The 12,655-nt window shown below is 36.7% G+C and overlaps 1 protein-coding gene across 1 annotated transcript in view; it reads right to left on the bottom strand.

Moving 5' to 3' along the window:
• The window catches only part of PARP4 (poly(ADP-ribose) polymerase family member 4), a 117,476-nt gene that overhangs the window by 24,178 nt on the left and 80,643 nt on the right, over nucleotides 1-12,655 (bottom strand). Inside the window, 6 exon segments of the mRNA XM_036743997.1 lie at nucleotides 226-348; nucleotides 4,528-4,623; nucleotides 6,043-6,123; nucleotides 10,444-10,524; nucleotides 10,762-10,932; nucleotides 12,244-12,343. Coding sequence (XP_036599892.1) covers nucleotides 226-348; nucleotides 4,528-4,623; nucleotides 6,043-6,123; nucleotides 10,444-10,524; nucleotides 10,762-10,932; nucleotides 12,244-12,343 — 652 coding nt within the window.

The following is a 12,655-nucleotide window of genomic DNA, read 5'->3' as shown; positions in this document are numbered from 1 at the left end:
AAATTTGAAGCTCAAAATAAAATAAAACTGAAATTTTAAAAAAGTCAAGCTGTGGAGAGAGAGAGAGAGAGAGAGAGAGAGAGAGAGAGAGAGAGAGAGAGATTGAGAGAGAGAGAGAGTCTGTGTATGTGGCCACTAACAAAATTGGCTCAAGAAAGTCCATTTTGAAAAATAATTATTTAATATAAATAAAGTCTGTATCATAAACTTCACATTAAGACTTACCCCCTCCACTGCATACTCTGGCTCTTCTACCTCCCAATCCATGTATGGCAGAAAGTCTATGTCTTCTGTGGCGATAAGTTCCAAAATATTTGGAGTATGGGAATCCAGTGATTTATTGCCATCCTGAGTAAAAACAAGTGAATTTAGAACTGACTTTTATAATAAAGCTTTCATGATTTCATAGTCAGAGCACAGAAGACAGTAAGTCCCAAATTGGGAACACTCCTAGAATTAGAAAATGTCACCTTCTAAAACTGAAACTAATCAAAATAAATCTGTGAGATCAATCAGCTGCAAAAGTGGATGAGCTAAATATTTACATGACTAAGTAGCTTTAAAAAAAATCAAGAAAATAACCAAAATGTAACTTGCTGTAGTCAATCCAATTCAACATAAGTTTTTGCTGGCCACATATACATATTAAAAGCCAGGAATTTGGCCAGGCAAGGGGAAGACCTTGCCCTGTGGTCTTTCCTTCTAACACTCATTTTTAAGAAAGAGCAAAACTGTTTTAGAGTTAAGGAACTGGGGGGTGGGGGTGGTCATCATTACAAACCCAGAGAGTCCCTGGAAATTTGCTACATGGGTAGCATCTAAAGGTAAACTGACTAGAAGCAGTTTAGCATTTGGCAATTAAATATGGAGTAAGATGAACTTTCTTACTCTAAGTCAGAATGAAGGTTCTTGCAGAAAAACTGCCCTTGGTAACCAGGAAATACAGTTCAAAAAATAAGACTTAAGCCTGCAGGCATTAGTAAGGTAGGGTAACACTTCTGGCTTTGTGATTCAAAGAGCTTGGCACCTGGGGCAAAGAATTTCCTTGTGGAGAAGAAATACCCATTTCTGTCGAGGCTCAATGTGACACCCATTGAGAGATTTTCTCTAAATCAATGAATGGCTCTGTTGAAGCTTCTGCTTTAAAAAAAAAAAAAGCTGTAGCAGAACAGCTTCTGGAATTTAAGTTAAAAGTACAGTGGCAGTCAGTCTATAAGTGCTTATTAATCTCCTACTATGTGCCAGACACTGTGCTAAGTGCTGGGTACCCAAAGAAAAAGTGTAAGACAGTCCCTACTCTCAAGGAGCCCTCAGTCCAACTTGGGAGAGAACATGCAAATAATTGTGTACAGGAGAAACTGGAGATAATAAACAGAGGGAAGGCACTAGCATTAAGGAGGATTGGGATAGATTTCTTTTAGGGACTAGTATTTTATCTGAGACTTGAGGAAAGCCAAGGAAGCTTGGAGACAGAAATGAGAAAGGGTAAAGTTCCAGGTATACAAGGCAGCCAGTGAAAATGCCCAGAGTTGGAACATATAGCGTTTTGTTCAAGGAACAGCAAGTGGGCCAGTGTCACTGGATCACAGATGTATGTGGGAGGTGGGGATGTAAAAAGTAAGAAAACTGGAAAGGTAGGAAGCAGGCAGGTTATGGAGGGCTTTAAAAGACAAACAGAGAATTTTATATTTGATCCTAGAAACAATAGGGAGACACGGAAGTTGGACATGGTTACACCTGAGATTTAAGAAGATCAATTTGACAGCTGAGTAGAGAATGGACTGGAGCAGAGAGAAACTTGAGGCAGGGAGACCAACCAGGGGACCACTGCAATAGTCCTGGCATGAGGTGATGAGAGTGCCCCCAGGGTGGTGGCAATGTCAGAGAAGGGAAGTGGATGTAATTCAGAGATGTTATAAAGATAGAAACAACAGGATTTGTCAACTAATTGGATAAGGGACATAAGAGAGTGAGGAGTTAAGGTTGACTCCTAGGCTGTGAGGATGGTAGTACCCTCCATAGTAATATAGAAGTTAGTAAGAGGGGAGGGTTGAAGGGGGAAGATAATGAGTTCAGTTTTGGACATGTTAAGTTTAAGATGTCTATGTGACATCCAGTTTGAAATTTCTAATAGGCAATTGGAGATGTGGGACTGGAGGTCAGGAAAGAGGTTAGGGCAGACATATAAATTGGAGACTCATCTGCATAGAAATGATTGTTGAAGCCAAAGGAACTGATGAGATAAAAAATTGAAAAAGTAGAGGGAGAAGAGAAAAGTGCCCAGGCCAGAGCCCTACCAGATATTCATGATTAATGGGCAAGACTTGAAAGATCCAGCAAAGGAGACTAAGAAGGAATGGTCAGACAAGTACCAGGTGAACCATGAGTGTTAAGGGGAAGAGGATGATCAAAGAAACCACCATGCTTATTGTGAAGAAGAGGGAGCACCTCAGTGGAGATTGCAGTTCAAGTCAGAAGCTAGAAGCAAAGAGGAACTCCACAGCTTCAGGACCAGTGAAGCTGTGCCTGATGTGAGATCAGCAGGCTACTGTCATGCAGTGGCTTTGTGAGACTAACAGAGAGCTGCCCCAGCAGGGGTTACATACTTCCTATGTAGGGCTGAACTAGCAAAAAGAACACATTGATAGCCTTACAGCTCCAGAGGTATGAGTTGTCTCCACATTTGGACTATGACCACACATCTTCTCCATGTATGTGCTGGCCATATAGGTTTCACATTTCCCACTAGTGTTGGAATTTGAGGGGAAATGTGCCCTTGTTTTATGGAGGAACTGTTTTATTAGAGGACAGCTAGGTGACATAGTAGATAAAGCACCAAGGGGCCTGGAGTTGGGAAGATTGAATTCAAATTCAGCCTCATACACTTATTACCTGTGTGACCCTCGGCAAGTCACTTAACTGCTCTCTACCTCATATTCCTCATTTATAAAATGGGGAGAATAACACCACCTGCCTCCTAGGGCTACTGTGAGGATCGAATGAGATAACTGTGGAGTGTTTGGTACAGTGCCTACAAGTAGTGAGCTAACATAAATATCAGCTGTGATTTTTATTATTATCATCATTATTGCTGTGGTTGATGCTATTTTCTTACTATCGTATTTCATTAAACGCTTTTGCTTTGAATTAATTGTATCCTTTGGTTAACTAGTAAATGTAAACATATCAAATGGGGGCTTGTGAGCTATGGTCTTGAGTGAGTTAATTTGGGGTACTCTTGTCTGGGGGATCTACTGTGTGATTTAATGAGTGCCCCCCAGGTGCTATAGCTGCTAGGAATGCAAAGATTTAAAATAGAGGATAAATTAAACTTTCCCTGCTCGCAAGATGTTTATATTCGACTGTTTATAAAGAAAACTAAAATCTATTTGATTGTGTTATAACGTGCAAGAAATGTTATTATGCAAGTTGATGGCCTCCGTGGAATCTAGAAAAAGTAGAGCCAAAGAGTAAGAATTTGTCATTGTTTACCTAGGAAAGGTAGATTTGTCATTGTTTATCTAGGAAAGATGGAGAAGAAAATTGCAAATCACTCCAGTATCTGTGCCAAGAAAACCCCAAATAGGGTCACGAAGAGTCTCACAAGACTGAAAAGCAACTGAACGATCTAGGAAAGGGGATTATCTTATTTTGGACTACCCATATTAATTCTTCAGACAAAAATATCTCTACAGTAAATTCAGCAGAACCTAACAATGTTTTGCAACTAGTAGGAACTTAATAAATATTTGTTGAATTCTAATCAAAGTAACCTATTTTTATGGGAAAGTAAAAGAGTCAAGGAACAGTACAGGTTCATTGGTTCAGCTACCACAAAATTCCCATCCTTCAAGAATCAATACCTTTACCCCACAGGTAATATTAATACTGCTGTCAAGGTAGTATTCTTCAGATACTGACTATTATCCCATCAGACCATCATATTCTAAGTATGATATAGGCTCAAAGACAGTTCTCTAGACAACCTCACAAAGCTGAGGCAGCCAGACATGCAAAGACAATAATTAACAATAGATGAGACCCCCAGGTGGTCTTTATAATTGCCCACCATTATAGGAATGTGCTGGCATATTTCACAAGGCCCTGTTGATGGGCAGCTATCACTGACCACTGGAGACCACCAGTTCTGCAATGTTCAAGAGATCAGTCTCAGTCCTCAAGTCCATTAATTTCCTCAACAGGGAAGAAAAATATTTCATTACCTGTCTCAAAAGATTGTGTTAAAGCAAGTACTTTGGAAGCTGGAAAACACTATGGGAGTGTGAGATACTGTAATTTACTATTAATAAAATAATAGTTATATGATTATTAATAATAAATCTATGCTTTGTAATATCCTAGAAGATATCTGCTTTCTAGCAAAATGTCACTTAATTTTTTCACTTTACCACATAATTAAAGTTCATGATAAATTTAATAACTATGGTTTAATAGATCTAAGTTTTGCTTATTTTCTTATTTAAGACAATTAAAATAATTTAGTTATCTATTGCCAAAAATACTTACCCTTTTTTCAACTGCCACAAAACTTGTAAACTGTGTTATAATAGAGTTCTCCTTGCTGAGTTTAATAATCAGAGACTTCAAAATTTGCTTCTTCATCTAGGTTGGAACATTTTAAATGGACAGCAATATTATACCAAACAGATGTACTTTGTATTCAAGGTGTATAGATACTTAATTCATATAGACATACACTATGTTCCTTTTCAGTTCTGGTTTTTATCACACCTTAAACAGAATTCTAGAAAACTCTCTTTTCCCTTTAGATAAGAAGTGTGATCCTATGTTAAGAAAGAACACTGAACTTGGAATCAGACAATGCAGATTCAAACTTTGGCTTTTCCACGTTCTTCAATAGGTCACTTAATTTCTCTTAGCTTCAGTTTCTTTATCTATAAAATGTGTACAATGCTACTGGCTTTTTATCTACTTCACAGAGTTGCTGTGAGAATTAAATAAAAATGTATGTGAAAATCTTTTCTAAACTGTAAGTGCTCCTCAAATGTAAGATTTTATTATTGTTATCAATGAACATATTTTTATGATCAATATTCCAAACAAAACATCCATGCAAAAATTTTTTTCTACATTTTCCACTTTTATAAGGTAGGTGACTCCATGTCACCCATCTAAGAGACCATTAACTGATCTGATACATCATATTCAAAGGAATAGCAAACTTTGATAAAAACCAAACAAGGAAAGCTGCGTACTCAAAAATAATACTAGAAGATCTTTGAAATAATTTTTCAGCTCATCGATCCAAAAGTCTGATAATTTGGTGTTAGGCTAATTTAGGATCACCCTCCTTAAAAGCCATTTTTGCCTACCCGTAGTACAGGGCTTTAGACAGCATGTCTATGCCAACACCGCTTTGGAAAGCACAGTTCTAGATCTGTAGCTTCGTGAATTCAAGAGGGAAATCTCTTTAAAATAATAAAAATCTTTTGTCAGATATTTCATAGGATCATAGACCCAGAGCTTGAAAGGACTTTAAAGGTGAGCTCGTCCAACATTCTCATCCTACAGATGAGGAAAATGAAACTCAGAGAGCTTAGATACCTTGTCCAAGATCACATGAGGAATAGGATTTGAAATTAGGTTCTAAGACCCTCAGTTAAGAGCTCCTCCAAGTTCAACTCTCTTTCCACTGGAGCCTAATACTACATTTGCTCTTGCCGTTACCCCTTTTTTTTACAGGACTAGAAATCTCCTTTGGTTTTCCTTTTAAATGAAAATTTAATAGAAAAAAATAAAATGGGACTTTCTAAAAGAAATAAAAAGAGATGAAGACTATTCATCATGTTGTTGCTTCCCTTCTGGGATGAGATTATCTCTAAAGTTCCTTCCAGCTCTAAATGTTATGATTCTATAATCCTCTATAAGACAAATTCTTTCCACCCTAAAAAATACATTTATTTCTTTATTCAGATTATGTAACTTCACATGTTGTTGACTGAATCAGTTTAAGGGAGATTTTCTAAATATCAAAGCATATTTTCCATAGAAAGAGCAAACCTCATGTTTTGTTTCATCCTCATGGAGTATTCCGTCTTCATAATCTCTGATGATAGCTCTAGCTGTTAGCTTGTGAAGCATCTACATTTTAGGGGCAAAAGAAAAAAACTGTAACTTTTCTTTGATTACCATTTCACCTTCTCATCTTTTAAAAGTCATTAATTAATTTCCTTAGTTCCTTAATGTAATTATCTTTTTTTATAAATAGGTAGCAGATTTGTCCCTGTAACTCCCACCTAATGCTAGGAGGATGTCTGCACAAATATTTTCTGAGGAAAGAAAAAATATTGTAATCTAAAGATTTTTCTCTTCTCTCATAAAAAGAATTGACCTCAGGAAATTATTTAAATGACCTTTAATATCTGTTTTTGTTGTTTTCAAACTAATACTCCACTTTTACTGTTAATTTTTATTTTTTAAATTAAAATTCATTTTTAGTCATCTGCCTTATCTCCTCTCACCTATACCACTCCAAACTGAGAAAGAAAGAAAAACAAATCCCCAGTTATAAACATGAATAGCCAAACAAAACAAATTCCTGTACTGGTCAAGTAAAAAAATGTCTATACTCTGAGTCCATCATCTCTCTATCAGAAGGGAGGTAACATTTTATCACAGATCTTCTGGAATCATGATTCTTTATTGCACTGAACAGAGTTCCTAAGTCTTTCAAAATTGTTTGTTTTGTCAATAGTGTCATCATTGTGAAAAACATTCTCTTGGTTCTGCTCATCTGGATTGGTTCATATAAACCTTCCTAGGTTTCTCTGAAAGCATCCCCTTCAACATTTCTTACAGCACAAAATATTCCATCATCATTATAAACCATAACATCCTCACCATTCCAAACTGGTGAGCACACCTTCATTTTCCAGTTCTTTACCACCAGTAAAAGAGTTCCTATAAATATTTTTGTACATCTTTAGAGTTTGTTTTGTTTTGGATTACTCCCTCCCTTAATTTACAGTCTTCCCCCATTCCCCTCCTAGTTGCCTCCCTTTTCCCTCCTGTTTCCCTGTTGAATGAATACATAACTCTGTGTGCGTGTGCGTCTGCATGTGCGTGCGTGTGTGTGTGTGTATTTTACCTTCTTTTGATCTGTTCAGATGAGAATGAAGTTCAAGTATTAATCACTCTCCCCATCCCTTCCTCATTGTTTGTATCCTGATTATTTGAGATAATTTCCCCCATTCTTCCCCTCTCTTCCTCCTGCCTGTATATTCCTCTTCATTGCATTTTTCATTTTTCTGTTAAGATTGCCAAAATACAACAGAACCATCCCCAGGGGCTCTGTCTAATTAGACTCCTTCTATAACCTTTGATAAGCAATTAGGTGGCACAGTGGATAAAACACCAGGCATGTAGTCAGGAAGACCTGAATTCAAAGCCAGGCTCACACACTTACTAGTTATGTGACACGGGACAAGTTATTAAGCCCTGTTTGCCTCAGTTTCCTCGTCTGCAAAATGAGCTGGAGAAGGAAATGGCAAACCATTTGGCAAATGGAAAACTCCAGTATCTTTGCCAAGAAAACCCCGAAAGGGGTCACGAAGAGCCTGGACTGAAACAACTGAACAAGAACAAAATGACCTTTAATGATGATAGCAGTCTTAGGGAATATGTATATCATCTCCCTGTATTAATACAATACAAACAGCTGATCCTTTTTAGTCCCTTATTATTTCTCACTCATGTTTGCCTTTTTGTCTCTCTCTTAACTCCTGTGTCTGTACTTCAGATTCTCTATAGAGCTCTAGTCTCTTCATCAGTAATGCTTGGAAGTCCTTTATTTCATTAAAATTCAATTTTTTTCTTCTGTAGAATTATACTCAGGTTTGCTGGATAGATTATTCTTGATTGTAAGACTATATTCTTTGTCTTGTGTAATATTGTATTCTAAGCTCTCTGTTCCTTTATAGTGATAGCTGCTAATGTGTGTGATTTCTGACTGTGGCTCCAAGGCATGTGATTTCTTTTTTATGCTTGCAGTATTTTTTCTTTGACCAGGAAGCTCTGGATTTTGGCTACGATGTTTCTGGGAGTTTTCATTTTGGGTGTTTTTTTCCCTCCAGAATGTGACCTGTACATTCTTTCTACTTCTACTTTGCCCTTTGGTTCTAAGACATCTGGACAAGTTTTCTTTTATGATTGCTTGAAATATGATGTCTAGGCTACTTTTTTGTTCCTGGCTTTCAGGTAGTCTGATGATTCTTAAATGACCTCTCCTCAATCTGCTTTCCAAGTGAGTTGCTGAGATACATATCTTATATTTTCTTCTATTTTCGCTCTTTTGACTGTTTTAGTATTTCTTATTGCTTCATTGATTCATTATAATTTTCAGAGAGTTTGTTGCTTCAGCAAAGTTATATATTTCTTGTCAAGACATCAATTCCCTTTTCAATTCTTTCTTGATAACTCTCATTTCTTTTCCAGTTTCTCTCTAGTGCTCTTATTTAACTTATAAGAAAAATTTAAACTATTAAAAACCTCTTGCTTCATCTCTTGTAGGAATTCTAGTTGAATTTCCCCTATGCCAAATTTTTCTTTGAGGCTTTGCTTGTAAACATTTTAGAGGCATTCTCTTCTTCTGAGTTTGCATATTGAGCATCACTATCACTATAATTAATAGGTTTTTCTGATGGGATTTTTTTGTTTGTTCAGTCTTTCCATTCTACTTCCTGACTGTGGACTTTATGTTAGGTCGTGTTCTGTGCCCTTTGAGAGAGAATGTCTGGGCTGGTCTGGTTGCTGTTTTCTTGAGATACTGAGTTATTCTAGGGACGGCTCATGCTGGGGGACTGCAAGCTTTCAATGCTCCTGGAGCAGTCTGATCCAAGGCAAAGTATATTTTCTGCCCTTCTGGTCTGAGCTCTGCAGAGTCCTGACTTGGGTTTTGGTCTGAGCAAACACAACTGTGGTTTTACCCCAACTGAAGTTCCAGTAGACTACTGTCAGATTCTGCCACTATTGACCAGCTGAAAACTCTGCTGGTTCATAGTGAAAGAAGTGAATGCTTTTCTTAGGTCTTGGATTCTTGCTTGGGTTATTCAGTTGCAAGCTTAAGTCTGGACTGGAAGGTAAAACTGAGACCCTATTCTCTTCTCTTGCTGGGGTCAAAACCACACAGCTGCAGCTTGCTTCTGAACTTTGCTCCTGGTTTGGTACATAGCACAGGACATATAACCTCTTCTTATCCAGGAATGTCATCCTTAGGCATAGGTTTCTTTCTCAGTTAGTCCTGGATCTATGACTCAGAACTAGATAGTGAGCAACAAAGTTGTCAGTTATCATCTCTTCCCTTCATATCCCTTCACAAGGTTGGCCCTCTCTTTGCTGGATTTGGAACCTCTTATTTCCCTGGGGCATAGCTTCTCTGTGTTGGAATAATCTGTGTGGCCATTCCTGGCTAGACCCCATCACTAGTGTCTGCAGATCTCTTTGTCTATCCCCCTATCCTGACCTAGGCTGAGAAAAAATGACTATCATTTTTTTAAAAATTTTCTGGTCAGAACTCAGTCTGGTGCATTTCCTAGATTTGTTTTGAGATGTTGTATGGGTTTGGGGGTAGGGGAAGTTCAGCTGTACTGCTTCCTGATATTCTACCTCCTCCAGAATCTGTTTTCAATAAAGTTTCAACTCTTACTCCCTCTTAATACCATGGCAGTTAAAAAAAAGCATAGTTGTACAAATGAGGTTTTTACTTACAAAAAAAATAATTCCTATATTACATAGATTATTCATAAATGCAGAGAAGGTTGTCTAATACCTTTTATGAGGCAAATATAGTGTTAATTTTAAAACTAGGTAAAAATAACACTAAAAAAGAAAATAAAGATCAATTTCTCCAATGAATATACAAAAATTCTCAATAAAATATTAGTATAATACAGCAATATATTAAGAAAATTATTTATCATGATCAAGTAGGTTTTATATTAGGCAAGTAATCTAATCTCTCTGCACTTCAGTTAGATAATGATAACATTACTTACACTTTAGAAGGTTTTTGTGAGCAAAGCACTTTATAAATCTTGAAGCACAACATAAACGTGAATCTTTCTTATACTCTACTGAATAAAATTTAATTTTGATTAATTCAGAAAGCTTATAAATTAATAGTAGAGACAAAATGGGCATTAATTTTACCTAAATAGGTAAATAAAATATGTGGGTTACTCAATATACTACTGTTCAACTAAATGTTTACAGGTGTAGAAAAGTGAGCTCATATGTCCAGACAATTGCTTCCCTGAGTGAGATACATAGATTTTAAATATAAAACTGAAATAAAAATATGAAGTGCATAGTATATATAAAATGACTAAGCATATGTTTATTAAAATATAAAATTATGAAAATTGATTACTGTCACAGGTACATATATAAAGTCTTGAATCTTACAGTTCCAGTTGTTTTCTGTAGTTCAGTAGTTGATACCATTGTGTGAAATTCTCTCTCTTGAATTAAAGCATTTAGGATGGCCTGAAGGACATTAAAAAAAGAGATATCACATTCCCAACCTCTTAGCCACTGAAACCTTTAGCAGTGATTATCCCAATGATTAACAATTAAGAATCCCCCAAGTGAAGATAGAAGCAAAAAGCACTTTCCCTTATTTGGAAAATGTATCCATCAAAGAGGAGAGTTTCAGAACAAGCCATGGATTAGTTGGCTAAATATTCAAACATCCAACCTATGCTTCTTTGGACCATTCCTTACCTGTGTACAATGAGGAATGAATCCATACACAAGAAGTCTATCATTGTTGAATAAGGCCTGGATTTGTATGGGAGCCTGCATGGGCTCTGGTGAATTTAGATTTAATTGTTGCCATTTAACAGACACAGAGCTGCATCCTGGAGAAAATATTCTTGTCATCTGGTCTTCAATCTATTTACAAAGAAAAAAAAGTAGATTAGGTCTTGATTTTACTCCATGCCTACTAAGTAGCTAAACTCCTCTGCCTGTGATTCAGAATCTCTACATGTGGCCCTATCTTACCCTTTCAGCCTTATATAATACAACTTTCTCATATACTCTGTGTCCCAGCCATACTAGACTACTTGCTGACCTTCATACATACCCCATACTTGCCCATTTCTCTACTCTGTGCCATGGCTCACATTGTTCCCTATGCCTAGGTTGCCCTACCACCAAGAAGACTGGGAATTTCTACCTATTCTTTACAGATCAATTCACATGCCACTTTCTCCAGGAAGCCTTCCCTGATTCCCTAAGTTAGTAACTAGCTACCCTGCCCCTTCTTCACACCTGCATAGCACTTTGTACCTCTCACTGATTTAGAGATTATTTGATCTTACAGTTACTTTTTTATGTGTCATAGTCTCTGTTCCCCTCTCTCTATTCATTTCATAGCTACTCTCATTCAGGGCCTCATTATTTCCCAATGAACGAGAGTCGTGAGAGATATTGAGGAGGTGGGATTGGATATGGGAAACAATTAAGAGTGAGGCATAAAGGGTGACTTTCAGGTTGTAAACCTGGATAATTAGAAGAATCCTGGTGTCTTTGACAGAGACAGGGAAATTAGGAGGAGGGGTGGGTGTAGAGAATGAATGAAGTTTGAGAAGTCCAGCCAGCATTGGATGTTTATTGAATAAGGACCAATGTAATCAAGTATAGAGGGGCTCATCAATAGAAGGTTAGTCAACAACTGATAATTTTTTTGGTAATTTTTTTGTGGTAATTCAGGATGACTACCTACCAAAGAGGTGAGAGATTGTGATCTGTGTCAGTGGAGAGAATTCTTACACCAAAGAAGTCAGGGATCTATAAAGGACTGAAATTATAACTCCTTTCTCTTTACTACACAATAGGATCCATGAGGCCAGGGACCAGGGCTTATCTAAACTTTATATCTTCTCCAGGTCTTAGAACAGTATAAATAAAGTTATATAGAATAGTTAATATATGTTTATGGAATTGAATGGAACCTTTAGAATAATGTCAGAAAACAAAGTTAAAAGTGACAGACTTTACATGAATGACATTTGTGAGCATTTTATATTTATTCAAGGATTAAAATTAAGTAATTTACTATGATTGTATAGATATTAGAACTCAGAGATCCATTTCACTCACTGCTGTGTAAGATTTAGAAACACACATAATCAGTGTTTATGATATTTCATGTTCTCATAGGCACCCCTGAAAAAAGAATGAAAAGGTTAAGAAACTTACCTGTCTTTTCCAATTATATTTAGATTTTGTGTTAAAGTATTCAAATGCTCCAGCACCATACTGGGACAAAGCCCTCAGGATATGACGATTTGCTGTGGACCTGGTCAAATTTTAAAGGTTTAATTTTAAAGATTTATGAAAATAATTTTAAGAATCTTTACAATGAGGTGTGTCAAAGCTCAAAATATCAACAAAAGAAAGCACATGGCATCAACAGATGGTGCCATGCCCCCTTGGGTGGTTTTGGGATTTTGTAATTCAAAGGAAATAAACCATATTAGGGAGAACATATGCAAATTCCTCAGACTAATGGATTTGGGCTGATCTTTCTCAACAAAACAATTGAAAAGTGGTCATAACAGATGGCCTTTCAGATCATACTTATTTCTAAATAGGGACTAGTTTCTTTTCA

This window comes from Trichosurus vulpecula, chromosome 2 (assembly GCF_011100635.1).
Source record: "Trichosurus vulpecula isolate mTriVul1 chromosome 2, mTriVul1.pri, whole genome shotgun sequence".
NCBI classification, from domain to species: domain Eukaryota; kingdom Metazoa; phylum Chordata; class Mammalia; order Diprotodontia; family Phalangeridae; genus Trichosurus; species Trichosurus vulpecula.
This window is presented reverse-complemented; position numbering and strand designations above follow the sequence as displayed.